The following is a 27717-nucleotide window of genomic DNA, read 5'->3' as shown; positions in this document are numbered from 1 at the left end:
AAAATATATTCATTTTTGCTACAAAAGTTATTATAAAATAAAAATGTATTTTTTAGAGAAAAACAATGAAAAATTTATGGTTTATAATAATTTTTGCAACAAAAATGGCTATATTTTGTTGCAATTTTAAAGTTGCAACTTTTAAACGAGTTATTAGATCTAAATCATTTTTTGCACAAATGTTTATTATAATTTTATTAGTATGTATAAAAATTTTGATTTAATTTTTAATATTTTTTCTTTATCAACTTTGCAGAAAAACGCAATTTTTGCAAATTTGATAAGGAAGAAGCATTGCACACACGAAATAGATAAAAATTTTTACGTATACTAACAAAATTCTAATAAATATTTGTGCAAAAATTGATACAGCTCTACTTACTCGTTTAAAAGTTATTTATAAAATCAAAAATAAAGAAAAATTAAATAATTTTTAAACCAATAAGAGAATTGTGTTCACATTTTATACAGATACACAAACGTAACAATAGAACAAACTGTGAAATTTTTACAATCTTAGTAATGTTTCCGAGATATCACCCATACTTCCTTAAGTAAATCTGTTCATTAACAGTATTTTTTATATTACACATTAATTATTAAATGCAAGGAACTATATTTTACAATTTTATACATAATGAAGTAGTTGCACCATAGATTTTTAAAAAGTAAATAGACAATATAAAGTTTTATTTTAATTATAGTACAATATAAGTACATAATACATTTTTGGCATTTCAGTAAAACTGTTAATACCTACCACGTTTGTTATTTTGTTAACTAGCTATCACATTTTGCGAATGTGACAATATATTGGTAACGTTATCATATAACAGATTTTAAAAGTCCAATCATCGGCTAACTGTCTCACTAAATTTTTTGTCTTATTTATATTAACTATAATATATATAAACTAAAAGAATCATTGATTTAAATAAATTATTCTAATTATATCGTTTACATTATGGCATACAATTCAGTTCATTGTTAAACGTTATTGTCAAAATGGCAAGATAAAAATTCGCACTATCTTCGTCGTTCAAGTTTATTGACTAGAGTTTGTCTCTTGCGTTATCCAAGAAACATAATCGGAGACTCTCGCGTAAATGCCAGGAAGTCGTACCCTACCGCAACCAATACCGTTTGAAACCACTCCAATGACCATCAAGGGCCCGGCTGGGTGACTTCCGACCATCAGGGGCCCACCGCTGTCAGCCTGGAATAAAATACAGGATGCGTGCAGTTGTGCCGTAAGCTTCCGTGGTTATGGTAAACGATGCGGTGCAAATTCCACTTGCTCTAATACGGATTGCAGGGTTGCGGGAGTATCCATCACGATGGGTTTCGGTATCGTTCCGCGCAGATCCGGATCGTAAATCTCGTCGCTGGGAATTCTCAAGGTGGAAACGGGCTTTTAACGATTCTACGTTTATTGTCATCGGTTATTGTCATTTCGCGCAATGCGTTAATATTATTTAAATAATATTAAAAAAAAAAGAATTTATATATTGCTCTTCTCCTTTGCTTTTTACGGAAAGTTGATAAAAAAGTTTAATTGTTTATAATAAAAAAAATGTCGACATCTTGATATTTTTATTGAAGAAAAACAACAGTTCTTGACAGAGAATATCACCCAATTCGTTAAAATGCTTCTATTATTGAACAATGAATATGATTTGGATTTATCAAGAGCCGCGTCTCGCGCCAAAGTGCACGCGAAGCGAGTTATTTATTACACTAAACTCTTTTAAAAATAAAGTTAAATTAAAAAAGTAATCTCGTATCGAAATCTTTCTCGTGCAGCTATTAAAAAGACATCTGAAATTATTAGAAAAATAATTATTTTTTGATGCGCTAAATATAACATTCTTCAACTCCAATCCGCGCGATACATCCAATATATCCTGAAATCAATTTTTATAGTTGCCAGTCGTAGTTCTCGCGCAAACGAGGTAAACAGGAAATCTAGCACATCTCAATTCCCATCGGAACCTTCAGCGAGATTGTACTTTCGAGACTCCGTTCTTCCTTGATATATCTCGAAGCAATACGTCCGTTTTCGATTGTTTTCCCGGGAATATCTTCGTCTGAAGGAAATATAAATTGCTGATAAGGGCGCGAGAGAAACGCGAAGAAAACTTATCGAGGACAAGATCGGGAGTGGTATTTTCATTTTTGTTCCGATTTTGTGGTCGCCGACTTAACGCGGTAGGATTCCCATGGGAGTTGCCTTCGCGGAAACTGTGCTGTTAGTCTCAATTGACGATGTGAATCTAGTACTTGCGTGTTGGCCAAAGTGTATATCTCATCCCCATTAAGAAGGACGCGGGACAAGGAAATAGGGAGAAAATCATTGGCTCACAAATTATTACGGCACATGTACACACCTCTCCTGTTTCTTATAATGTAAAGAAAGAGTTATTAATTTTTAATTAGTGAGACTTGGTATTTTTGCTAAAGTATTCAAAAATGGAGCTTTTGAAATACAAATTTGAAAATGATTTTTTGTTGAACTAGCTACATAATTATGCGGGACACTTTCAAACATGATGAACAATTGAAAGCATTGTTTTTGGTATTTTGCACGGAAACAACGATTTTGTTGAAAATACGGATATGAAAATAATTATATTGGATCATTAAAATAATTACGTTGCACTGAAAAAAGGATTTGATAACTATTTTTGGTAAAATTACGACCTTACGGCTTACGGCCTCTTAAAGCAAGGTTGTAGACTGACATTAATTGTGAGTTATTACATACATTTCTAAAAAAATTATTTGTTCAAATCAAACGAATAATTTGAACCAAAATAGTTTGAACAAAAAATCATTTCTTGATATCAAATAAATAATTTTTATTTTCTTCAAAGGCAAATTTTACTTCGACTTAAAAATACCAAGTTAGAGAAACAATTTTAAACATAAATTTTTTCTGGCTGTAGCCTATACAATGCTCTTCGTTCTTTTAGTAAACGTTATCGCTCATTCTCCAGTTCCTGTTACAATTTCGCATAAATACCTACGTTGGAGATCCGCGGAGCGAGGCGAATGCAATTATATACGATCCAATTACCGGGAACCAGTATCATCCAGCATGGTCGGCTATCATGCCTGAACAGCATTGTATACGCATTACCACGGTAGCGTGGGTATTTATTGAAATTCGCGTCGTGCCCGCCCGACGAACCATGAATTCCATGATCGGGCGATTGACAAGCAGAGCCGTGCAAGCAACGATACGGAAACGCAAAAGTGCGAACGCCTACGCGGACGTTTCTCGCGATGGGAAGGCAAATTCACAACGCGGGAACATCTTTTTCACTTACCCAGCAAGAATCTTTTCCTCCTTCCTCGAAGCCGGCGCACATTTGCGTTGTGTTAATCTTGACTGACTTCTTCTGACTGGCGTACCATTCGTTACAAATATCATTTGTCACTACTTGTACTTCCACTTTCTGTACCACGTCCGCTCTCTTGTCTGAAAATAATAACAATAATTATAATTTCTACGTTGTTTTTACGCTGCGACTTTTTCGCGGATAGATTACTGTCAACATTCATCGGTGTCCGCTACACCGAATATCATTAAAGCAGACTTGACTCGAACTGCAACCAGGTCTAATGACGACGAGATAACATTTTAAAATCATTACAGTACTACAATCATATCTCTATGATGTTTAAATTTTATAAATGTGCACGCTTAAATGGGTATCATGTTGCTAGCACATCATGAAGAATTGTTACATACAAAGCGTTATTTACGAAAACATGGAAAGCATTATTCATGAAAAGCCATGACATATTTTAACGGATAAATTTAATTAATAATAATTACTGCGTATCTTGTTTACGTTGTAATCTAGTTGTTGTATTAATTATAATATTTAAAATGTTTTACAATTTAAAAGTACAATTAATATCTAGTTAATGGGTCTCATTAATTACACCAATTTTGAGCTGATTGTAAGACGGAGGATATTACCTCCTGTCTAAAAATTAAATAATTTTTACATATGATATTAAATAATTTTGTTTATTGAAATATCAGTTTTTTTATCATAATCGCACAATAATGTTTAAAATCTTTATAATTCTATTTATCAATTAATGTTTTTAAACTAAAATGACTTTTTCGCGGAAATAAGGCGCATCTTAATGATTTCTATTTTATAAGCAAAATGACTGTCCATTTTATCGATTTTAGAAAGAGATGGAGGAAGAGTTGGTATACTCGTACTTTTACGCTGTAGGACTTTAACGCTCGCAGTAACTTCGATGATTATGAAAACTTTGGCGCGTGTTTTGTCGACGCGATCGTTATCGTGCTAAAATTTATCGAAACTCTTCGAATTTTCTAATGTATCTCACATATTTGTGAAGACTGATATTCGTAAGTTAGTTAACGATCGAGTAGAATTGTTGCGTAATCCACCGCGTCCCTAAAGGGGATTCACCACCCGTGAATTATACAATCGCGGTCGCGGCAAGAAATAATCCCCGATGTACTCGTCAATTATTAATAAGTAGAAGAAATTTTTATTATATAAAGAGAAATGAAATACTTGTAAATAAGGGAGGCGCAAAAAGGTGTTTTTATGTGAGGATTAGCAAGAAAATCTCATGTACAAGGAGTCTCTAAAGTCTGTAAAACTTTATTCGCTATATTTCGGAAACGGTTTAAAATTATAAAAAACCGTGAAATACGTGTTTGATCATTTCGAGGAGCTTATTTTTAAGGAGATTGTACAGATTGTTTCTCTCAAGGGTACTCTTACGGGTGCTCTTACTTCTAAATTTAAATATTTTAAATGGAATCCTTATTGTAATATATTTGAAAAAGCATAAATTTTTTTTTACAAAGTGGAAGTTAATACGTTGATTTGTTCGAAAGTTATTTAAAGTCAAAGTTTGAAAAGGGCCAACTTTCAAAAAATCGTTACTTTTATTCGAAAAATTTTAAGTCTTAAAAAATCCTAAGAAAGTTGAACCAAATTTGATGCAAATTTTCCTAACATTAAAATATAACGTCACACCAGTAGATAAAAGTTGAAATGTGTAAATAAAATGTAAACGATGAAATGCGTACATACATACATACATACCTAGTACAGCGAAAAAGTAACGCAAATCCCGGTCTGTGAGACCGCTATAATTTTTCAACCGTTTTACACATTCCCAGCGCATAGATAATGAGACCACTGCAGTATTTGATGGGAACAGATGGCGTACGAAGGTACTATGAGTTTAGAGCGCCTTTTGTGAATGTCGAGCAAGTTATTGATAGGTAAAGTTTCAATAGCGGTCTGTAAGACCGCCATTAAAGTTTAAGGGTTAAATATTTTATAGTACGTTTGAAAGGAATATTGTTTCTTTTTTAAATTATGGTATATTACATGACAAATTCAAACTTCCGGCGGGGTCACGATAGCTTTACAAATAATAACTTTACGTTTGCCCAGGCGAATAGCTGACGTAATGAATTAATCCCGAGATGCTATCTATTACCCTCCTCTGCCCGTACATAATCAATATCGAAAGAAGGATAATTATTTACTCACTTTTGCTTCTATCTTCTCCGAGCCATCCCCATCCGGCTATTATAGCATCCACGCCGCCGAAGGCGCTATACCCTGGTTTTCCTGTGGCCACAGGTAAACATGCGGGTTTCACGCTTTCCGACCAACTGATCGGTCTAGCGAGCTCCAACAGAGCAATATCGTCCACATACTTGCCGCACATGTGACCAGGATGCAACACCGCATTTGTGATGCTTTCATGTCTTGCGGCCGGAATTTCTGGAGCCCTTAAATTGTGTTCGCCCAAAGTGACGCGCAACTGTTTTACTGGAATTTTGTTTGTGCCGCTGAAATTGAAGCGAAGACAGATTTAATTTACGAACGATACGCCGTATTACTTAGCACCTGTTGAAGTTAATACATTTTTTCTCACTTTTCTTTTCTTTCTCTTTTTTTCAGGAACGTGTGCTAAAGAATACAAAAGTATAAATTACATAATTAATTTAATATATTTTGTATATTTTTTTATTAACAATGCACAAGAATTTTATAATTATGTATATGCACTTTATATTGAAACATTCAATCTATTCTCTCGTTTTTTTTTTAAAGAGAATGCAAAATCTAAAAGAATTGAAAACAGTGATGCATTGCGAGAAAGAATAATAATGTGCATTCCATATAATCTGTTGATCTATTAAAATTATTAGTTATTACAATTATTATATTTGCAAATTCGAATAAAAGATTTACGAATACCCACATAAGCATTTCTTATATGCACATTATATGTCACATATAAAAATCTACCCAAAAAATTGAGATGTGTAATATACAATACGAATTTTTCAATGTATCTTTCAATTTGAGAAACTCCAAGATTCGACTTACATGTTTCTGATAAAAATTTTTATTCTCGCGTCGTAAAAATCGCGAGCGAAAAACAAAGCGTATTCTTTATCTTTTCCTTTCCGAGTTTTCCCGCAAAAAATCCAAGTCTAAATGGAGGGAATGACACCAGCAAGTAATCATAGCGCAAATTTAGGGCAACGAGAATAGAAATGTTCGAGGCGAAAAATCCCTTATTATCGATGCATTCCTTCATTTCTTACTCCCACCCAAACTCTCTCCCTCAACTGTGCCGACGAATTCCAGCTCTTTCGCAATTTTTTTTCCCTTGGACGTCAGTAATTATTTAACCGGGATTTTTGTCCCGCTCGAACGACGCGTCTGCAGAGCTCTCCGTTGAATGCCTGACCCGGCCGGAGTGGCTTCAGTTAATTAATTGGTCCACAGTACCTCTGAATAATTAACAATATTACGTCCCCCCTCAAGGACTATCCGCTCCGTCCGTGCCCCCTGTCTTCGTCCCGCATCTCCTGAACTGTGTTTCGCAAGCCCGTACCGTCCCACTTTTGTCAGTAACCCCTTGCACATCTTCCCTCACGCTTCTCTGGAGTTTATCGCGGAGCGTTTTCTAAGTTTCCAGGCCCTGTTTCGCCGCCGCTCCTTACAAAGCCGCCTTAATGGACCTTTCCATCGTCCCCGCTATTGTTCCGCGGCTCACGGATTATACGGTTTACTTTCAATGCATCTCCGGCGCTCGCTTCTCTCTCCTCGGCGCGGCGTCGGCGTCGCACCTTTCCAATTAAAATGCACAAGCGCTCAGACGGATCGCAACGGAGGACGTTGCTCGTTGCGACGAGATACATTGCGACGGCCATTACAGCAATGCTGATTTGTTTAAGCAAACGTTTAATATAATAAGCCGACGTTTATTACATTTAGTGTCTTCGCTTGAGATAAATAGACACAGTTTGTCGGTTTATGAAGAATTTATTTCAAATACAGCATAGAATTTGCCATTAAGGTCATGCTTATCGCTTTCTTCTATCCAGTATATTGTGAGATATAATAGTCACTTCCTTATGACACAGAAACAATGGTTCTGCTAAAATATCTAAATATTTAGCTAGATACAGAAAATAATTTTTATTAGACCATCAAAATAATTATGTAGGATGCTCAAGCTATAATTGATGGAATATCAAAATTTTTTACTGGATTATTTATTATTCTCTTTTGAATGTCTTAATTATTTTTATGAAGTCATACAAAATTATTTTCTGATCTGTATCCAACTAATTTTTTTAAATATTTCAGTAAAACCGTCTTTTTCAAATAAATATTTATAATATCTTAGATATTATGACAGTTTTGCTGAAGTACTAATCTAAAAAATTAGTTAGAGGGAGATAAGAAAATAATTTTATTAGACTTTATAAAAATAATTAAGGCATTCAAGAGAAGATAATAAACAATTCTGCAAAATATGTTAGCATTCTACTGCAGCTTAAGCATCTTCATAATTATTTTGATGGTTTAACTCATAGTTCTAACAAAAATTATTTTACATTAAATGTTTAGATATTTTAGCGGAACCATAAATATTTATAATATTTATCTAGTATGCATGTTGTTAGAGATATTCCATTAACAACAAAACAAAACATAATTTTCCATACAAATTATAATTCCGATTCACGAATGAGATGAATATAGATATTATGCATATATTTAACAAACGGCTTATATCGATCTCATTACTCGTGAATTAGAATTACACAATTTATATAAAGAATTATATTTTATTTTACTGTTAAAATCAAATATCTCTGAACAATACACATATTAGATAGATATTATTTGTGAATATAATTCTAATTATAAAAATCGAAATATAAAAAGAAGTACAAATACAAATTGAACAAGAATGCCTTTTACAGTCGCAGCTTGGTCTTCGTGCTTGTATTATTTGTGTGATTTTGTATACTTTTTTCAAGTTTAATGAACTGCGCGCCGAATTAATTTTCAGTCATAACACAATTCTAAATTGAACAAGATTAAATAATATCACGTATTATTAAATATTAACTCTTTTCCCCCCTGAAAATCATTGAATTTATTTAATAATAACAGCAACGATCAAAATATCTCTCTACTACTATAAAAAGAAATATTATAAATATTTAATAATATTTAATAATTAAGCGACTAATTATATAGATAAATGTATGTATGTATGTAAAATGATTGCTTTATCCTAATACCGATGTAATCGCTATAATAAAATCAAATGTGGTCTAATTTAGTTTTAGCTATTTACATATCCATCTGTATAAAATTCGAATATTTTAATTTATTAAAATTTTTTTAATTTTTTGTGCTATTTTTTTCATTTATTTAGGAGACAATTAAAACGAAGAACAAAATCAATATAGGCCTTCCAATCTATTAAAATAAATTAAAACAGAAATTAATTAAATTGATTAGTCTACACTGTCGCAATTGCATCCTGCTCTCATTCTACGAACAATATTTGCTATTCGGCACTACGACTGATTTTTTATTTTCTATCAGCGGCTTCGTTAAAAATTAATTGGACGCCAAATCGGTAAATCGATTGGAATTAATTTCGGTTCGGCTCGTTAAATCGGAGTGCGGCTTTCCTGGCACTAGTGTATCGGCACACGGACGCGTCCGTGAATTACGCAACGTTGCACGCAGAATGACGTTGGTAATAAGGTACTGCTGAACATTAATTTACCGTGGGATATCGCCGAACGAGAAATATCGACGCTGCATCGCTAGGTTGCCAGTTCTTGTATCGCTGTATAAGGGCATAATTCATACCTGCTTGCGTGATGATTAATCAACCGTATTATTCACAGCGCATGTATTGTATTAATAGTAATTGGTCGACGCGTCACCAGCTCGATAGAACAGCACGTTATAATTTGTTTGATTATTTACTAATCTAACGAGTTCCATTTCCTATGCATACAGTTTATATTGAATGAAAATACAAGGACTACTTTTAATAAAAGTCCTTTTATATTAATAATTGTCCTTTTCGGCCAATAAACGTTATTCAACAAAATATTTACAATTTTATGCAACTTCATTGAGAAAAAAGTTGTGGTGGCAACTACAAGGTGACAAACATGCAAGTTTTGTTATAAGAATTATAATAACTACATAATGTAGTATATTACAATTATTTTTTATTATTTCTCCTAATCATTAATTTGGTTGCAATAACTATAGTATAATTTACTTAACTATATATTATAATTTTATTAACAAAACTTGCGTGGCTGTCTCCTTATAGTTACCACCACTATAATTTTTTTTCTTTGTGTTTATATGTTCATTTTTACTAATAGAGAAACTATAAACACAATTAAATTAGAAATAAGCTAATGAGAGTCAGCGCGGGTAAAAGTGCGCAATCACACGTATTAATATACAATCATTTATTCATTTCTATTGCAATCGAACGTTTCGACTCACTTTGGCATCTTTACCCGTGGCCATGTCGCAGGCAATGACACTTATCTATGTCATTGCCTGCGACACGGCCACGGGTAAAGATGCCACGACGGATTTGGCAAACCGTTGGTGACTCGACTGCTTCCCGTTTTCAATGACTGATGACGGCTACATATTTTGACTTTTATTATTTATATTGATACGCTGAAGATGACTCCAAAGTAGAAACATTTGATTGTAATAGAAATGATTGTATAGCTTATTTCTTATTTAATTGTGTTTAAATTTCGAGAGTCCTGAACTAATCAATTATAGAAACTTTATTTTCAATTCAATTTGCTCTTTGTTTTTTCTAATGTTTTTCTAATTCTTTAAAGACATATACAAAACAAATTAGATCTGTGCAACTTTAAATAGGAAATTTTTGGCAATTTGTACAAAACATTTAAAGATTTAAATTCTCTGACGCTGAATAAGATAATTATACGACAGAAACGATGTCTTTATTTAATTTTAAAGAACTTGAATTATGTAACAATATTTCTAAGTCTAGCCACTGTTGCGTTTATATTAACTTTAATCGCTAAAAATACCAAGAAAAAAATTGCAATAAATTTTATTTGTTTTTTTCTCTATACGCGATACACGATAACAAGGGATCTAGTCGCCATAAATTTGACGACAGCGAGGCGTTGGATATCACTGGTGAGCGTCGGGTTGTCTGTTTTTGCGCGTAAATGATACCAAGCGGCGAGGAAAAACTGAAGGGGGTGGGCAGAATGAGGTAAAGTGAGACGATAGTGGACACAGCAACCTTCATTTTCACGCCCTTCCGCCTCGCATCTTGTTGCAGCGTTTTCCATACGTTTTGCATGGCCGCCAGCAATTACCGAGTGGTCTGTAATCTACACGCAATCATGGTTTACAACGCCAAAGCTCGGCGCTGAATTCTCTCTACGGCCGCTCGTCGCCCCCGAACGGCCCCCTATTGCCCTCCCCATCCTGTCCTTCTGTAATCTGTCCAGTGACCGAAAGGGATACGCAATATCTGTACGTTTTGTTGCCCACCCGGCTATGGGTCTGCTCGCCCGTTTAATTATATCTACACGAAAGCTATCCTGCATACATTGCTGTGTGAACTCGTCTGCTTTCCAATGATAGCAATTTATTTATAATGCGCGTTCTAGAAAGATATTTATTTACAAATCGCTCATTTTTTATTTATCGCTGCTGGAAGTGAGAACTGTAATCTAAATAAATAATTTAGTATATTTAAATAGATTTTCAGTGACATGTGATGAATAATTTTTTTTTGCCTAGTACAAGATTTACAAATACGCGTTGGGTTTTTTGTAGTATCTATATATCTATTTTATTAGGAATGTTGATCAATTATCGCTGACGAATTTTGCACGAATGCAGTTTGTGCGATTTTTACTTGTTTTTGTTTGACATAGTAACATGGATAAAAATCACATGTACGGTATATATCTATTTGCTGTATTTATACGGCAGGTAGAATAACATTTCTGTGAAATCAGTTAAATTTTACAATAACTTTTATGTCAGCCATCAGTTTTATACGTGCGTAAGCGTATCAAGTTTTTTTCCCTTTGAGGAGCGTGATTTATTATTCGCGGAATAGCAGCAATTTTTTTAAAAAGATAAATCGTCTGCAAATGAAATAAACTTGCGTAGTATGTCTCACATAATCATAAATTTGAACAATTACTGACTAAGTGTTTTGTGTGTATGTATAGTCTGAATTTTAAAAATTTTAAAAATATTTGAAAATATCTTGATATGATGTGAATCTAATCAAAATATTAAAATTGGGAATCGATACAAATCTTAAATGAATTTCTTTTATTAGTTTTATTAATTTTTCTTTACGAGTTTTCAAATTTTAACATTAATTTCACTATCTTATTCATTAAGCTTTAAAATGAGTCAATTATTATTATTATTAAATAAAAAATTGACAAAATTGATATGTAATGAAATTCTCGACAACATCAAATGGAATACTTTACGTAGATAACCTTTGAGATAATAATCGGGCCTCCGGCGGATTTAACGAAATTTAATATGCGAGCATCCTATTAAAAGTTGTCAAGAAATTGTAAGTTTCAGATCGACCGTTGAAATTAAAGCCTACTTTATAAAGGACTTAGTCTTTACAAAGTCTATATACTCCGTTAATGAAGATGCATCTTTTGAAAACTTGTTACTGAAGTACAAGCAAAATTATGCTATATATTGTATTTTAGGCCATCAACTAGACACTATTCTCATTTATATAATTTTAATTTTTTTTGGTAGACGTGTTTATTACAGAAACAAAAATTAATCGGGACCTAATCTATTGCAAATGCTGATGTTTCCAACAAATGAAATTAAAATAATTGTACACAATAAATTTTAGATTTTTTTTTTAATATGTATGTACAATATTTCAACTCTGAAAAAATTTCTTATTAAACTAACTTGTAGACATTTTATTTTATATGAAGATCAACAGCGGATTTAAAGTTTAAAGATTTTTGGAACTATTTTAGATAATTTTTTTCATGACGCGATAAATCTTCCATATCAGTTAATGAATTAAGAATTTGCGATTTCTGCGTACGATACAAAAATGCAGCGTTACAACTTGTGATACACAAATGATTAAAAAGATTAATTATTAAAATTAAAATTCAGTTTAAAATTACTTACACACATAAACAGTGTCCAGCAGTTAATATAAATTTGTCGTTCAAAATTGCGCCGCCGCAGAAGTGTCCACCTTTTCTCGTAATGCTCACCAGCCATGGAAATTCACGTGGGGCTGCATTTTGACCTCCGACAATCCTTGTTGCTTCTATCCTCTCACTCCTACCGCACGGAACATCTGCCACTATCAAATACGAATTTCCTCGATTAATGTTCGATAACGATTAATTGTCTCGGTGATCTCGCTGCGAGGCTCGGTGCAAACATCTCGCACGTTTCGCCTGATACTGTAAGCCGCTAACGTCGATCGATGAGCGACACGATCTTAGACGCCAGCTTAATCTTACCTTTTCTTTATGTTGCGCCAATGAAGCGAAGACGAGTACCGGAACATTGAGTGTCTAGCGAGTCGCCAAATCGGACGACACGCTGTATAATCTAACAATACACTTAGCAATTAATGCGTCGTTTTCTCGCAATTAGTGTCTTTTCCATTCTTATATATATATTTTTTTTATAGATTTCCATGCAAGAGAATTTATTGTCATCAACTTTCGAAAAAATTAGGTAATATCTATAAATTACGTTGATGTTGGAAATATAGGAGATCTTATTTTACAGTTCTTTTTTTGTTCTTCAATTTTTTATTATTTACTTCACTACAAATGCATTATGTATGTCTATTCAATATTTTATTGATTTGAATAAATTATTTGCGCACTAGTTTGGAAAATTACGAGAGAATTGGGGATTGTCTGAGAAACATCGCAATTATTATCAAATGCTGTTAGTATCGGTCATCGGTCCATGTTTCGATTATTCCAATCCGATAGGGAATTACCATCTGCACTCTTGTTTATGAGAGCATATTGACAGGTTATCGATCGTCCTTAGTATTTGATGATTAATGTTCGTGACGTGGCGTAAATGAGTAGAGCGCGACTCCCATGAATATAATAGTAATATCTGAAGACCGATGAGTGACAATGTGATCGATTTTAAGGATTAGATTATAACAGATTCAAATCGTGAATTTTACTGAAAATTGTACAAACTAATTCGATAATGGAATTTCTTTTTTAGAAAGAAAGATTCACGGCGAATTACAGGATTATAAGCCAATCCAGGCCGCACATCAAAAATCGGGATATAAGACATCTTAAACATATCTTAAAGATGTTTTTATAATATATTGTCTAAAAAATGTTTAAATAATATTCTTAAGGGAATACTGCTATTCAAAACTCAAAGAATACATGTTTTTTTCTTTTTTTGAAAGCTTATAGTCTTGAGAATAAGACATGTTGTTATATATTGTATACGCATATATAAAACATATACATACATTTTAACATATTATAGCAAACAATATTTCATAAAACTTAAAACGCATTTCTCTCGAAATTCTGTTTTCGAATGTGGTACTTACAATTAGCTATGATTTAAAAAAACTACCAGTTCAATTGTTTTCTACTTTTATAATTGTACTTATAAAACATGTCATTATTGTATGAATCTCGACCAACTGTCTTGATTTTTTTCTATTTTTTTTAGGGTTAAATAAGAGGGAAAAAAATGAAAATAAAGTTGATTGAATTTCATTAACGATACAGAATTGCTATTATGATGACTGTTATCTGAATATTCTTAACAAATTTACTAAATTATATATCTATTACTGATAGCGTCAAAACATGCAAATAATGTTAACTACACGCGTGCTTGTCCGCTCGAAATTATTGATTTTGAAGACGTTAAACAGGAAGGCTGTCGCATTATTCCGATTACAAATATTACCGCATCTTCAATTACATGTAAGTTATATATTATATTTAATCTAGTAGGAAAAAATAACTTAACGAATTTACTATTAAATATACGGATTAAATATGCGTACACTGACAAACGACTATTTTATCACCTTGTACTTAATTAATTCTTAATAAGGAAATTAAGTGAATCAATTGTGGACAGAACGCGTATACTAAAGAATCAATTATGTACATACGTATGCGTATAAATTAATGCGTTTGATTTTTATATATTAAGATTAATTTTACATTGCAACTGAAGAAGACTTTGTAAAGTTTAAACGTTTTTTCTTCTCAATGAATATAAATATAAAGATTATTTACATTTAACATCTTTTGCCCGTTTATTTCGATTTACTGTTAAATCACATATTGAAAAAATGAAAGAATTCAAAATATTGTTTCAAACTACTGTCAAATTGAAAATATACCGATATTAGTTATTGATGTTTAGACGAACATTACAAGTTTACTCATTTAAAAACATTTTTTGTTTTCAAATCATTAATACTACTTTTATCTTGGACATCTTGGTCAATATTTGATCGCATTGCAAGCAACTGCAATCCCATATTGTACTGTCTTGTAGAAAGAAAGAAAAAAATATTTACTTTTACGTCGTACATATTTTTCAAACATATATAATTTTTTCAGAGTATATCTTATTTTTATTTAATAGAAAAAATTCCTAAAAGTATCTTTAGTTTTCAAGAGTAGTCTATCTCGTCAAGACGTATATTCCGATCGACGTATCATACTGCGATTTTGGACATGGTGCTGTCTGGGAATACTCATGTTTGTTGTGTAAATATTGTAAAAAATTAGAAGAAAAATATTGTATTTAGTAACAATATTGATTGTCGCTTGAAAAAATTTTGAAAAATTTATTTTTCATTGAAATAAATAATAAAAAATACGAAACTTTCTACCGAAGTCATACAATAGTTAATCGAAACATTAGGTAATCATTCACACAGAACATATTATATTAATTTAAAAAACTTAAAAAATAGAGGTGTCGATTTTATATTAGCATCAATTAAAAGAAACCTAATTTAATACTATTATGTCAACGCGATAAATGCAGTCATCTCAAACTCGTTTAGCGCATTCGTTTTGCAATCGGCGATTATAGATTGTTATACCACAAACAATAATCATAAATTGTATTATTAATTAATAATAATTAGATGGCACCAATTACGTCGAATCGTAATTGATTCGATTGTTGTAGAAACGAACATGGAAAAGCCTTTCCCCAACGGTTTATTATTAAATCTTTTGATTCGTACAAATTGCTATCACAATTCAAACGTATTTCCAATTGTATGTATTTTCCAATTTGTAAAGCATCTGTTTAGAAAACAAATAATCGATTTCTCTAGTTATAAAAGAATTGATTGCTCCATGACTGATTTAATTGTGTACACTGATAAATATTAAAGAATCAAATTTAAACCAATTCTTTCAGTTAAATAACATTTTGTTATTTTTAACTTCTATTTAACTCTTATAAAAAAATACACTCAAGTGTTAATCCTCAAGTGAAGGTTTATCTAGGAGTCAACACTCAATTTGACTATCATTTCGGACCCCCAACGTCCAGTTGTGTATTTTTTTTTTATAAGGGGTGTCAAAATTTATTATATCAACACAAAATACATATTTATAAAAACAACTTAACATCTGATCAATTTATTTCTATGGTTAAATTGCTTAATTTCAAAGTAAGTAGTATTAGTATTAACGCATGCTCTTATTAAATAATAAATTAAATTTGAGTCAAATTAACATTTTTACAGTTAATTTGTTTAACTCTGTTTTAATTTAAATTGACGACATTAAGTAGGAGCAAGGGCAAGAATGATTGAAATAAAATTAGATAGAATTTGGCACTGCGAATTTAACAGTGTACGCATATTTGTAAAAGAGACAAACATTCGGTTCGATCGGAGGAAGAGAATTCTTAAAATCAGCCTCGACCTGACCGGCGCGCGGCGGCGCGACGTGTCTGTTTGTGTTGCGTTTAATTGAAACCCCGAAATCGCGTTACCGAAATGTTAACCGATTCGAGCGGATCCCCTCCCGTGGCGCGGCATATAGCGCTTGGCGTCGCACGGATTTAATGCCCCGAACAGATAGGGACAGATACGGCGGATCTGTCACTACAATCCCTGCGACGTCCCTGCCCCACGCGTTGTACCCCGGTTACCCTCTGCCCTGTACCTCCCCCCTTCTCCCGCAAACCACCCACACAAGTCGATCCCCCTCTCGTTTCACGCCCCGACTGATTAATTGGACCTCTACGCCTACACCACCACATTTCCAACCATCCTCGTCGCTCTTTCACAACGGGCGAGGAAAGCACGTCGAAGCGACCGGGAGGGTCGCGTTCGTAGCATAGAATTCGAAGTCGCCTCTATTCCGAAACGCGTAATAGATATGTCAAAAGCAGCCCGGGGACGCGATCATAATAATACGACCAATGCCGCCTCGGTTTGGTGACCAGGTTTGGTGTGAAGGCACTCCGTTTATCCTTCCAGTCGGATCGATTGTGTTTGGGATTTCGGAAAAAAGAGTTTTCTCTCTCTCTCTCTCTCTCTCTCTCTCTCTCTCTCTTTCTCTCTGCACGTTTTCAAAGAAACCTGGCCGTAGTTGTAAATCAACGGTACCTTGGCAATCGAAGTCACAGTTACGTTTATTGTATTGGCTGCAAAGTAAATCGTACAAATTGTTATCACAGCGAATTCGTGAAGACATAATGCACGAGAAAGAAACGACGTTGTCAATGAGTATGTATTGATTCGCGTTTGTAATCAAATAGAAAGATCAACGGGGAAAAATTCAAATTACAAATCTTTCACGTCAAATTATCCTAACAACGTACAATGTTTTGCCTTATGTACATTAAATATGAAGGAGATTATACTTCGTCTAATATTGATTCTCTGCCAATGATAAGATAAATCTGGAGACAACCATGGGCAACTGTCGGAACAATTTCGAGCTCAATATCTCACCTGGAAAACCAACGAGATAAAAAGTGCTTCGCAGATTACTCACCGAGTAATTATATCAAGTGTTCTCTCTGGGTCAATTTGAAATGTCACAAATCTAAAATCGCTATTGTAATGCATTTAACGCGACGGCGTAAAGGGAAGCGTTCCAATTTTACCGATACGTATTGAAAGTAACGTACTTATATCACACCGAATTTGATTTTCTGCTAATAAATACAGTTTTGATATCTCTTCGATAAGCAATTGGCATACAAATTGTTCCCTGTCGAACGTAATACCCGAAGTGTAATACCCAAAGATCAGTGCATTTTCATGATTTATCACATTGGATGCATAATTTCATATGCATATTAGGATAAAAGAATACGATGGAAAACGAATTGAGACAGGTATATCAATCTTTTTGGAAGAATATATGATTCTTGCTGATGATATGTACTAAATATAATTTCTATAATTTGTACTGGTATTATATTTGTATTATCAAAACGCATGAATAATGGATGTTTCGTGTTGACTTTTTCCTGTATCGTCTTCAATAAGCCGAGTCAGTTTGCCGAGGCATTAGAAGTTTATGGAGTCTTGGGTTAAGAACCTTTCTGATACCGTCATAATTTTGACATTGAACGATCGTTGACAAAATCTGGAATTACTCAGCTACGCCGAGGTCGTGTACTTCCCAACTTCTGCGGCCTGTGACAAGGCTTACCCGCTAATTCTTCCATTTCACGTATCCACACAGAGAAATATCAATCAAATATTTAGTTAGTGATCAAGTGAATTTTGTAATAACTAGTACCAGAAACTTAGTTACGTTTAACGAATTATTTGATTATAGTTGTATAAAAACAATTGTTTTGTTAAGACTACAGATTATTTAATCAAGTCAATTACATATTTAGTAATTATAACTATAAAATTTATTTGATCACTATTTAACTACACATTTAGTCTATTTCATAAAATATTTCCTTCAGTGCACTTTTGCCTGCGAAAAACACTGTTAAATTCGTAGTGTCGAATTCTACCCAATTTGAATTATTTTTAATAATTCTTGTAACTTATAAGTCGTTGTTGCTCCTACTTAATATATCGTTAATTTAAACTAAAACAATTAAGTTAAACAAGTTAACTATAAAAATATTAAATTTAATTCAAATTTAATTTATTATTCACTAGGTGCATGCATTAAAACGGACATCGCTTAATTTGAAACTAAGTAATTTAATCTGTGTTGAGTAGATGAGTTGTTTTTTTAACTAAATATTTTATGTTAAGTAATAAATTTTGACGCACATAGAAGTTAAAAATAACAAAATGTTATTTAACTAAAAAAATTAGTTGACATTTGAGTATTTAACACTTAACAGCGAAGCAAAAATGGTGGCAAAAATGTAACTGATTTTTTTTGTTTTAAATAGTCTGAAACTATTGGCTCTATCACTCGATTAAATTTATTTCCTCGAGCACTTCCATAAAATATGTCATTACTCTTTTTCTGTTAGCAGTAAACCACATTTTTTCAATTTTTGATGCAGATCATATATTCAAACGATCGTAAATTACGACGTAACAGCAACGTAATTTGCGCGCAAATGTAATTTGTTTATCGACCGAAATAGCAGTAATACCTGAGCCTAATATTTTATGCAAGGAATATAATTCCATGTAACACAGCGAGTATCTTATTTATAAATCGCTACATTTTAAACGCGTCAACTGAATTTCTAAAAAATATTTTAATTATGTTAAGGTACATGTTTATGCGAATTAAATAACGTATGGCACAAGCTCCAGCATCGGGACACAGAATTTGGGAAAATAATGTAATTTGTTTAATGGACGCTAATGTTGATTACAACCTGCCGAATAGTATAATTATCAAAATTTTATTCAATTCTTGCGACTACATGAAAGAGTAATTATTTTTAATATTATATCGCACCTGCGTTATGTTGCATAATCTCGCAGTTAATTATTCAGTCACGATGCGTAAAATTAATACTTATAACAATCAATGTAATTGTTCAACGAAGGAACAGTTAGTACGCAGTTATCGATCCGATGAATAAACCACTTTGCTTTGCTTCCACATAATACAGAGCCTAAATATTTAACAGAAACGATCGTTTTATTGCCGATAAAACAAATAATTACCTTTATTAAATTTATCCGAGCGCCGGCGCTCCGTCTGATGTTTCGCGTCAAAGAGTGAATTGTAAATGAGATAATGACACTCTATACAACCTGCATTATGCAACCGGGACGTGTTGTTCAAATAATCTATCAGCGCGCTGTCTCTGGCACAGGAGCTTTTTTGGACGTAAATCAACATGGGAGACAATTTTTTGTGGAGCGTTAATTCCATCATTTTTTCCATGCGTATGCATTTTATCTCGATCGTCCGGTCGGTTGGCCGTCAAAATTTGACACGCGGAATGAAATATTTACCCATCCCTCTATCTACTTGTTTGAAAAAAAATAAACGGTATCGATGTTAAAATACGATTATAAATTTGTGCCAAAATCTGCTAAAAACATGTCTCGGTAAAAAGAAAATAAAATTCTTTAAAACATTCGTCCTTTTGCTATTTGTGATGTTTACAATATGTTATGCAATAATCTGATAAATTTTGTTACTTTAAACGATTGAATATGCAAATCAAACCAAGTCTAAAATTTATCAAAGTATGATTTAGCAAGTATGATTTCAGCGTACTTTGTCCATGTGACCAGATAGATTACAAACGGGATAACAATTACGTGATCACAAGGTCTGCTAGCCATATTAATTTGATGTGATTGGTTACATGCTTTGGTTGTTATATTAGTGTTTAGTCGCTTGATTGCCATTTGTTGCAGCAAGTACTCAAATGATACAGCAAAAGTGCAACTTGCTAAATATTTCTAGGTGTTATCCCAAAAATTAAAAATTACTCTACTTTATTTAGCAAATTAACTGGCCTATCTGATATTAAATTTGTTCCATACAAGTCGCGGTCTTGAATCTATATCTTACTATTTTATTCAGTTAAATTATGCTTTTTATAATCGATATTATAATTAGAGATCTTCGAGTGATTTTATATGTTAATCAAGGAAAAATTAGTTCTTAAATTATGACATGTGCTCGAAATGAAAGTAAACAATGTAATATTTTACAAATGTTTTTCGAGGATACATTTACATCTGTCACATATTTTCTTTCGTTTCTCTTGTCTGTTTTGCTTCGGTTAAGTTACTCTCAAGTATTGGTTGGCAGTGCGGAGCGAATATTCGCTACGCTAATGGCGAACACTAAATTCGGTTTATTAACTTCCGGTGTTTCAGCGTAATCCGCAAGCTTCTATTCCGAATTCTCCATTGACTTCCGCTCGCCGTCTAATGCCTCCACTCTGACTAAATGGACGCCAACCCACAGAAAAGCTCGAGAGCGACCGTCGCCGGCCGATCTCGTCGTCAGCGGCGGCAACGAACCGCAACATAAAATGTACTTAATAATATGCGACCGCTGTTCCAATCATTAGAAAATACATTTTGGTGTTTCCTGCATCGACTTTGCAACGAGACTCGATTTGCAACAAACCTCCTCTACCTGTCTTCTATTATCGCACTTACTCGGCAATCACTATTCTCTATTTAATACTTTATTTTTATAATAATTAAACTAGTGTTCACTCATAAATGCATTCGTTGAATACCGCACAAGCTACTCGTAGTTAAGCCGAGGAGTAACAAACCATGCTATCGCATCTCGCCGTTTCATCCCAGCGCTCTTCCCATAAATGACTCGATAATCTCATTAGAGGTTTTAGCAATGCAAAATAAAGTTTCGTTTGGCTAAACGGCTTTCCAATTTCGCGTTAACTTTATGATACTCGTTTCATTAGTTAAACGAAAGAATCGTTTGTTCTATATAAAAAATAGCAAATGCATTTAAAACTTTGATAGTACATTGAACTATAGATTTTTTTATTGATTTTTCCCGCAGGGATAACTGATTCGCTTAGTTGTTTATGCTCAACGAACCTATGTATTCGAACGTACTACATCACATACGTTCATATATACGCGTGAATTTTGTGAATAACAGTACAGTAAATAATTGAAAAAAAAAACTAAAGATAATCTAATTTTAAAAAAAGACGAAGAGAAATTATGAAGTTTACATTTATATGTATTAAAAAATTTTTTAAATAGTACAAAAATTAATAAAATAAGTAAAAGTTTTGATGTAAAAATTTCTGTACAATTAATTAAATATATGTTATATTAAGTTAATTGTTTTATTATTACATAGAGGATAAAAATATATATTGTGAAAAATGTATATTATAATATAAATGGAAGATTTGAGATATCAAAAATTTATCGGTAAAATATTAGGTAATAATCGTATGTAATCTATGATTAAATTTTTAAACAGTTACCTACAATTGTAATTATTAATATATGAAAAAATTCTTAGAAAATTACAAAGAGAGGAAAGATAGTCATTTTATCTAACAAAATATTTTTAATGTGACAGATAAAAGAAGTTGAACACGATCTATTTGAGATTAAAATAACATAATTATTCAAATTTCTTGGAATAATGCCTAAGTGAGATATGCTGCATAGTACATCACAGTAAATAAGTTTTCGAAAAATTAATTGCAGCGGGAATAGTTGGCGAGCTTCTCAGAGTTTCGAGCGAACTGACTAATATAGAGTTTGCCATAGATGTTGTGTAGTTTGATAAAGTAAGTTTACTACCTAAACTTTGAGAACCACAGAAGAAGCTTTAGGTTCCACTTCTCACGGATAGCTACGAAAATAAGTGCACGAGAGTGTTTCCTGCGCATGATAGTACATATGCTTTATGAACATTTCGTTATTACTATTACAGCGCGTAATAAGACACAGCGCAGCATCATATTTCGAGTTGCATGCTGTAGCGTGAAATAGCATTCGCGTAATTGGAGAATAAGAAATGTAATATCTAGAATTGAAATCATGAAACATGCCCTGAGAAAAAAATTAATAACTTGACTAAATTTTTCAATTTGACTAAATTTTGTAAAATTAACTGTCTATGTATTTGACTTATAATAAATACATAAAATATTTAGTTAAATTAAATATACTTGAACTTTAAAAATACTTGAACTTTAGTTTATATATTTAACTTAAATACCTTAATATTTGAAATAAAGAAATTTATTCAAAACAAATTTTGTCAGATTAGCAATTTTTTTTAGTGTGTAAAAAAACAATCAAAATGCAGTTATATTTGCTGTTACAAGAAAGTTTGAAAAAAATCTCTAATAATAATGTAGCATGATTTTATACATTAAGATTGTTTTCGATGTATAAAATTAAGGATCTTTATGAGTAGTACTTAAAACAAATTTAGAAAAATAATTATTAATTTAGTTACGAGAACATAAGACTATCCAATTTTTAAGGCGAGCGTTATTGAAAGTTTTTTACGAAAAACTGTAGATTAGTCAAAGACGGAATGATCTAATTAACTGACCAGGGATTCATTATCAATGAATTCATTGATTCACTGATGTCTCCCCCTTCCTGCAAAGGACGGTGCCTTTGCTCCCGAACTCGGTGATTTCGCGATTAGCGAGAATCACTTTCTGGTGGTAGTAGTCACAGAACGGCTCGTCCACCTTTTAAATACGGGCCTCGAACTCTTTCCGGAATGTCATCTTCCCTGGGCGCAAATCGAATGTTTGCTTCATTTTCTCCAGAAGGTCGTTGATATTCAATGTTAAATACTCTGCTCTCGAATGGAATCAAGTGAGCGCTCGTCCTTTTAGTCGTAAACTTATCAAAATTCTAGTTGAATTGTCGTCCAGCTTATATGAATTTCTTAGTAATTCGAGTTGATTCTTCCACCTCCAAAAAGTATTTTCTGTGGCGTTGAATTCTGGTAGAAGATTCTTAAGGCCCCGGACGGCGTCAGTCGCAGATACGGTACTGCTCGTCGGTACCGGTCGTCGTCGTCGTCGAGCGTGCCACGAGTTACAGAAGCGTCTTCCTCGTCGGTCGGCTCGCGCCTCGTTTCCTGCGCGACCGCCGATATATTTTCCTTACACGATACTTTATTTAACTCTCCGTCTAAAGTCGTCCAGATATTCGGATCTTGTTCAATTAGTCGTTGGCTGAGTTCGGCCTTTGCTCCCTTCGTCGGCAATCCTCTGTCGCGGAGAGCTTCTTTTAATTCTGCTAAGTCCTTACTTTCTAGCGGCTTTATGGTGCTGTTGACACTCAGGTCGGAGCGGCACGAATGATTCACAGAATGACAGCCAGTACTTGGATAGTCATTTTACTCGCAGCAAAAATATTTCGCGGGTTACTCTCACAGAGCGTACAGTACCCATCATCTTACATTCGCGCGCACGAAATCATCAACACTCGCACACCACTACACCGCCGAATATCGCAATAACGTAAGTTTCCACATTATCACGGCGAATCCCACTTCTGAAAAGGTCTGTAGGGGCTTTTGTCACGGATGGTCTGTAGAATGGATAGTTGGTAGGTAAATTAACGCAAGCCGAGTCGTCAGTTACGTATAAAGTGTCTGTGTATTTAATACTGTACAATGCTTGCAGGCAGCTCTGGCAAAACTGCCGAACCGCGCATCAAACCCGGGGCTTTACCTAACGCGCGTGAGGGCACAACGGCAATAACAAATCAGGGCCGATTGTACGATCTCGCGGAGCCAATCACAGTCTCGAAAATCACTGTGCTCCGTTAAACGTAGCATGATCGACAACGGAAATGTGCCCACGACATCGTAATCGACAATACCATGCTCGACAGAAATATGCCTACACAATTTTATTTTGAATTGTTATATTTTCATTGAAAAGTTTTATAATATTTCACATTCATTGCATCTCTCTCATCTTAAGTATCATCCGCAATTATCGTAAGATTTAGTTTGTTCCTGCAAGATTTTTGACAATATTTTCTCTAAGAAGTCTTCAGAAATTTTTTGAATTAAAGAAAGTAATAAGCAATTGTTCTCTATGTGTGCATAAACATTTTTAAGTTAATTTTGTAGACAATCTTCAATGCTGTTTGAAATTCGAAAATATTTTATATTTCTTTAAGCGATGTTATTTGCAGGAACATTGTAATCTCATCTGGCGGTACGACAAAAATTAATTAGCGAGAATCTACTTACAATTAATGTACTCAGCGTGAATCCGCATGAACAAAATTCCAAAGAGTAAAAGGAGCGCCATTGCGTTGAATCTCGAAAGTGCCAACCCGGACATCCTTCTTCGCAGAATCGCTTGAGGCTTTGTCGGAGGGCGAACAAAAAGTGTCGTACTCTCGCCCGTGCCGGCGCTTCTTTATACGTCGTGCAACCACAGTCGCATCTTTCTCGTATAGATTTCTCTCTCTGTCGTCGTCCATCACCCTTGCCTCAGCGTCACTTTCCGCAATGCGTGGCGTGTCGCAAGACCGTGAACTTCGGATTCGAGTCGCGGCCATCGATACACATGATAACACCCGTGTGTTCGTTCACGGAAATCCACCGATAAAACTCGAGGCGACCCTGGCGTAATTTTCAAGGCGAGCTTCAATGAAAATTTCTCACGACGAACTGTAGATCGGTCAAAGGCCGAAAGACCTAGATAATTAACCGGGGATTTGTTGACGAGCGCGCGTGAGCAGTCAATCAATTGTAACATAGGGAAAAGTTGCTGAATGCGTATCGATCACCTAAAACGTATCTATTCACAAGCGAGCACCAGACATTGTCCCCTCTGATTTCGTTGAACTTTTTATACGTTATAAACCTATTCTTCTACTAATTCATCTTAAAGTAATAGGACCCGCCTCTCAAGCATTTGCGAGAAAAACGCGTTTAAAGATTTACGTGTGCGTAATGCACCGTGTAAAAAAAAAAAATATTTTAAATATTACGTAATGAAAAGAAAGGAAAATAAAAGGAGAAAGTCAATAAAAAAGTCAATCTTCTATAATATTATTCATAAGATTGTTTATTACTTTTATTATTACTATTCATTTGCATTCGGCGGAAATTCCGGGTTTGAAATATTTTCTTCTGCACTGGAACTTGTTGGTTCTTGCATTTTTATAAATGATATATTCGCACTGCAATTTACACACGGTCTGAACGCTAGCTACTGCTCGAATGAACCCAACGGTCTCAAAACCGTTTAAACGGCCTTATAATGTTACAAAGAAAACAAGTTCTCAGATAGCGCGCGTATAACTACACAGATATCCTTGCCAAAAGGGACTGTCTGCGTAGCCGAAATTCGTTGCGACAAGAAGAAAAATCGTGGCAAAAATAATTTGAAATTTGTTTAATTGAATAGAAAATAAATTTCAACATATAATTAATAATATTTTATTAACACATTCTAAAATTATATAATAAAATTATATTATTTTTTATTCATAAAACCTTAAAAACATTAATAAATAGATGAATTTTATAATTTTTGAAATATAGTTAATTGTATAATTAAAACAGTTATTTTATAGGCTAAATATTTAAAAACATACACCACACACAATAGTACGTTGCAAGGAAATTAAAAAAAAAATGAAAAAAAGTAAGATTTGAACCACTAATATGCAGCATGGTCAAGGGCCTTACCGACTAGGCTACGCTGCTTAGGTGTCAACCTGTTCTTACTACACGGTACATTACGCACACGTAAATCTTTAAACGCGTTTTTCTCGCGAATGCTTGAGAGGCGGGTCCTATTACTTTAAGATGAATTAGTGGGAGGATAGGTTTATAACATATATAAAGTTCAACGAAATCGGACAATGTCTGGTGCTCCCCGTCAGTATTTTATGTTTTTACTTCCGTTGTAATCACAATCAGCATAGCAACAGGAAATTAATTAAGATTTCCATTGCTATGCATATGCGTATCGGATTCAAATTTCCTATACGCAAAAGTATCGAAACACGCGGATAGTCCTTTGGGCTTCCTGCCGAAATACTATCGCGCTACGCAAGTAATTGCTGAGTCGCTGTCCGGTATTCGAATTACGGCTAAGCGTGGGAGATGCGTTTTGCACGAACACGGTTGAACGAAGTAACTGACAAATTTACTAATAAATAGGGCAACAAAAACGGAAAGCGACGGGAGAGTCAATCGGAATCAGCTGACCGGAATGTTACTCGCCGTGCGTGTCTTACACGTCGAACCGGTGACGTAATCTGAACATAACGCGAAGAGACTTATATACTGGCTTGTTTACGGAACTAAACATAAGAGTGACACATATAGTCATACACCAAGTGTAAAAGGGCAATCTAAAGAAATATATACACACGCACGCACGCACGCACGCGCGCATGTAATATTAATAGTAAGGTAATAAAATAAAAATGATGTGAGAATCTAGCAAATCCGGTATTTTCAAAGTACGCATTGACTTATATATCTAATGTTCTTTTTATATCTATATAATTTTGCTTAATGCGTTTGATAGTGCTTTTAGTATGGAATACGGGTTGCATCGCAATGTGCAACAGCGTCGGAGATCGTGATTGCAATCATGAACTTGTATATATTGCCATTACGTGAATTGCACGTACATCGCGGTTCCAGATCTTCGGATGGTCCGGCACCGGTTGCTGCGGCGAATAAACACGGTCATCGTATGTAATCATAGCTTGTACGTGCATACGTTCCGTACGACGTCGCCTGTCATCGGCAAACGGCAATCGGATTATGTATCTACGAGTAATCGCTGTGACAGGTGGGGAGGATAATCAGGAAACGTGAACTGTCGTTTACGAGAATTTCGTAACAGGTCGCGCAACAGTGTATGTAGAATAATATAATTATGCCCGACAGAATTCAGAAAGACTTTTACTTCTATTCTTTTTGTCCGTATGATAATGTGCAACTGCAATTTTGGGGAGTCTCATAATATAAATATCGTACCAAAAGAACACTACAAATATCAATGGCAAATGGAATACGATTATTCAAGTTGCAATTATTTTTTTATAAATGCGGTTATAGAAAAGATTGCATTGTCTCTTGTTTATTTCCGGTATTCGTGAGCTAATTACATTATGCACATACATATGTATGATGGCATACAGATTGTGTAATTACAATAATTCCTTCATGTGGAATGTATTCTGTGCATAATTGATTTGATGATAATTTCACGAATTCGAAAATAATGTGGAGCAAATCGCATGTAATTACAAGGAATGCGTTTCTTCCATTTTTAGAGAAATATCCTCTTGTTAACATACTACTTACACGAATTTAGAAATTCAGAATTGCGGGCGATAGAACGT

General features: G+C 33.8%; 1 protein-coding gene across 1 annotated transcript; it reads right to left on the bottom strand.

Moving 5' to 3' along the window:
* Positions 1-673: 673 nt before the first annotated feature.
* Positions 674-25215, bottom strand: LOC105202436 (clotting factor G beta subunit). Its single transcript, XM_026134083.2, has 5 exons — positions 24590-25215; positions 12573-12753; positions 5565-5869; positions 3330-3481; positions 674-1216 (listed from the first exon to the last, which is right to left on the bottom strand). The coding sequence occupies exons 1-5, from the start codon at positions 24681-24683 to the stop codon at positions 1046-1048; spliced, it is 903 nt and encodes a 300-aa protein (XP_025989868.2). The 5' UTR covers positions 24684-25215; the 3' UTR covers positions 674-1045.
* Between the last annotated feature and the right edge of the window lie 2502 nt (positions 25216-27717).

The sequence above is a fragment of the Solenopsis invicta genome, chromosome 7 (assembly GCF_016802725.1).
Source record: "Solenopsis invicta isolate M01_SB chromosome 7, UNIL_Sinv_3.0, whole genome shotgun sequence".
NCBI classification, from domain to species: Eukaryota; Metazoa; Arthropoda; class Insecta; order Hymenoptera; family Formicidae; genus Solenopsis; species Solenopsis invicta.
The sequence above is the reverse complement of the archived record's forward strand: the minus strand, read 5'-3'. Positions and strand labels throughout refer to the sequence as shown.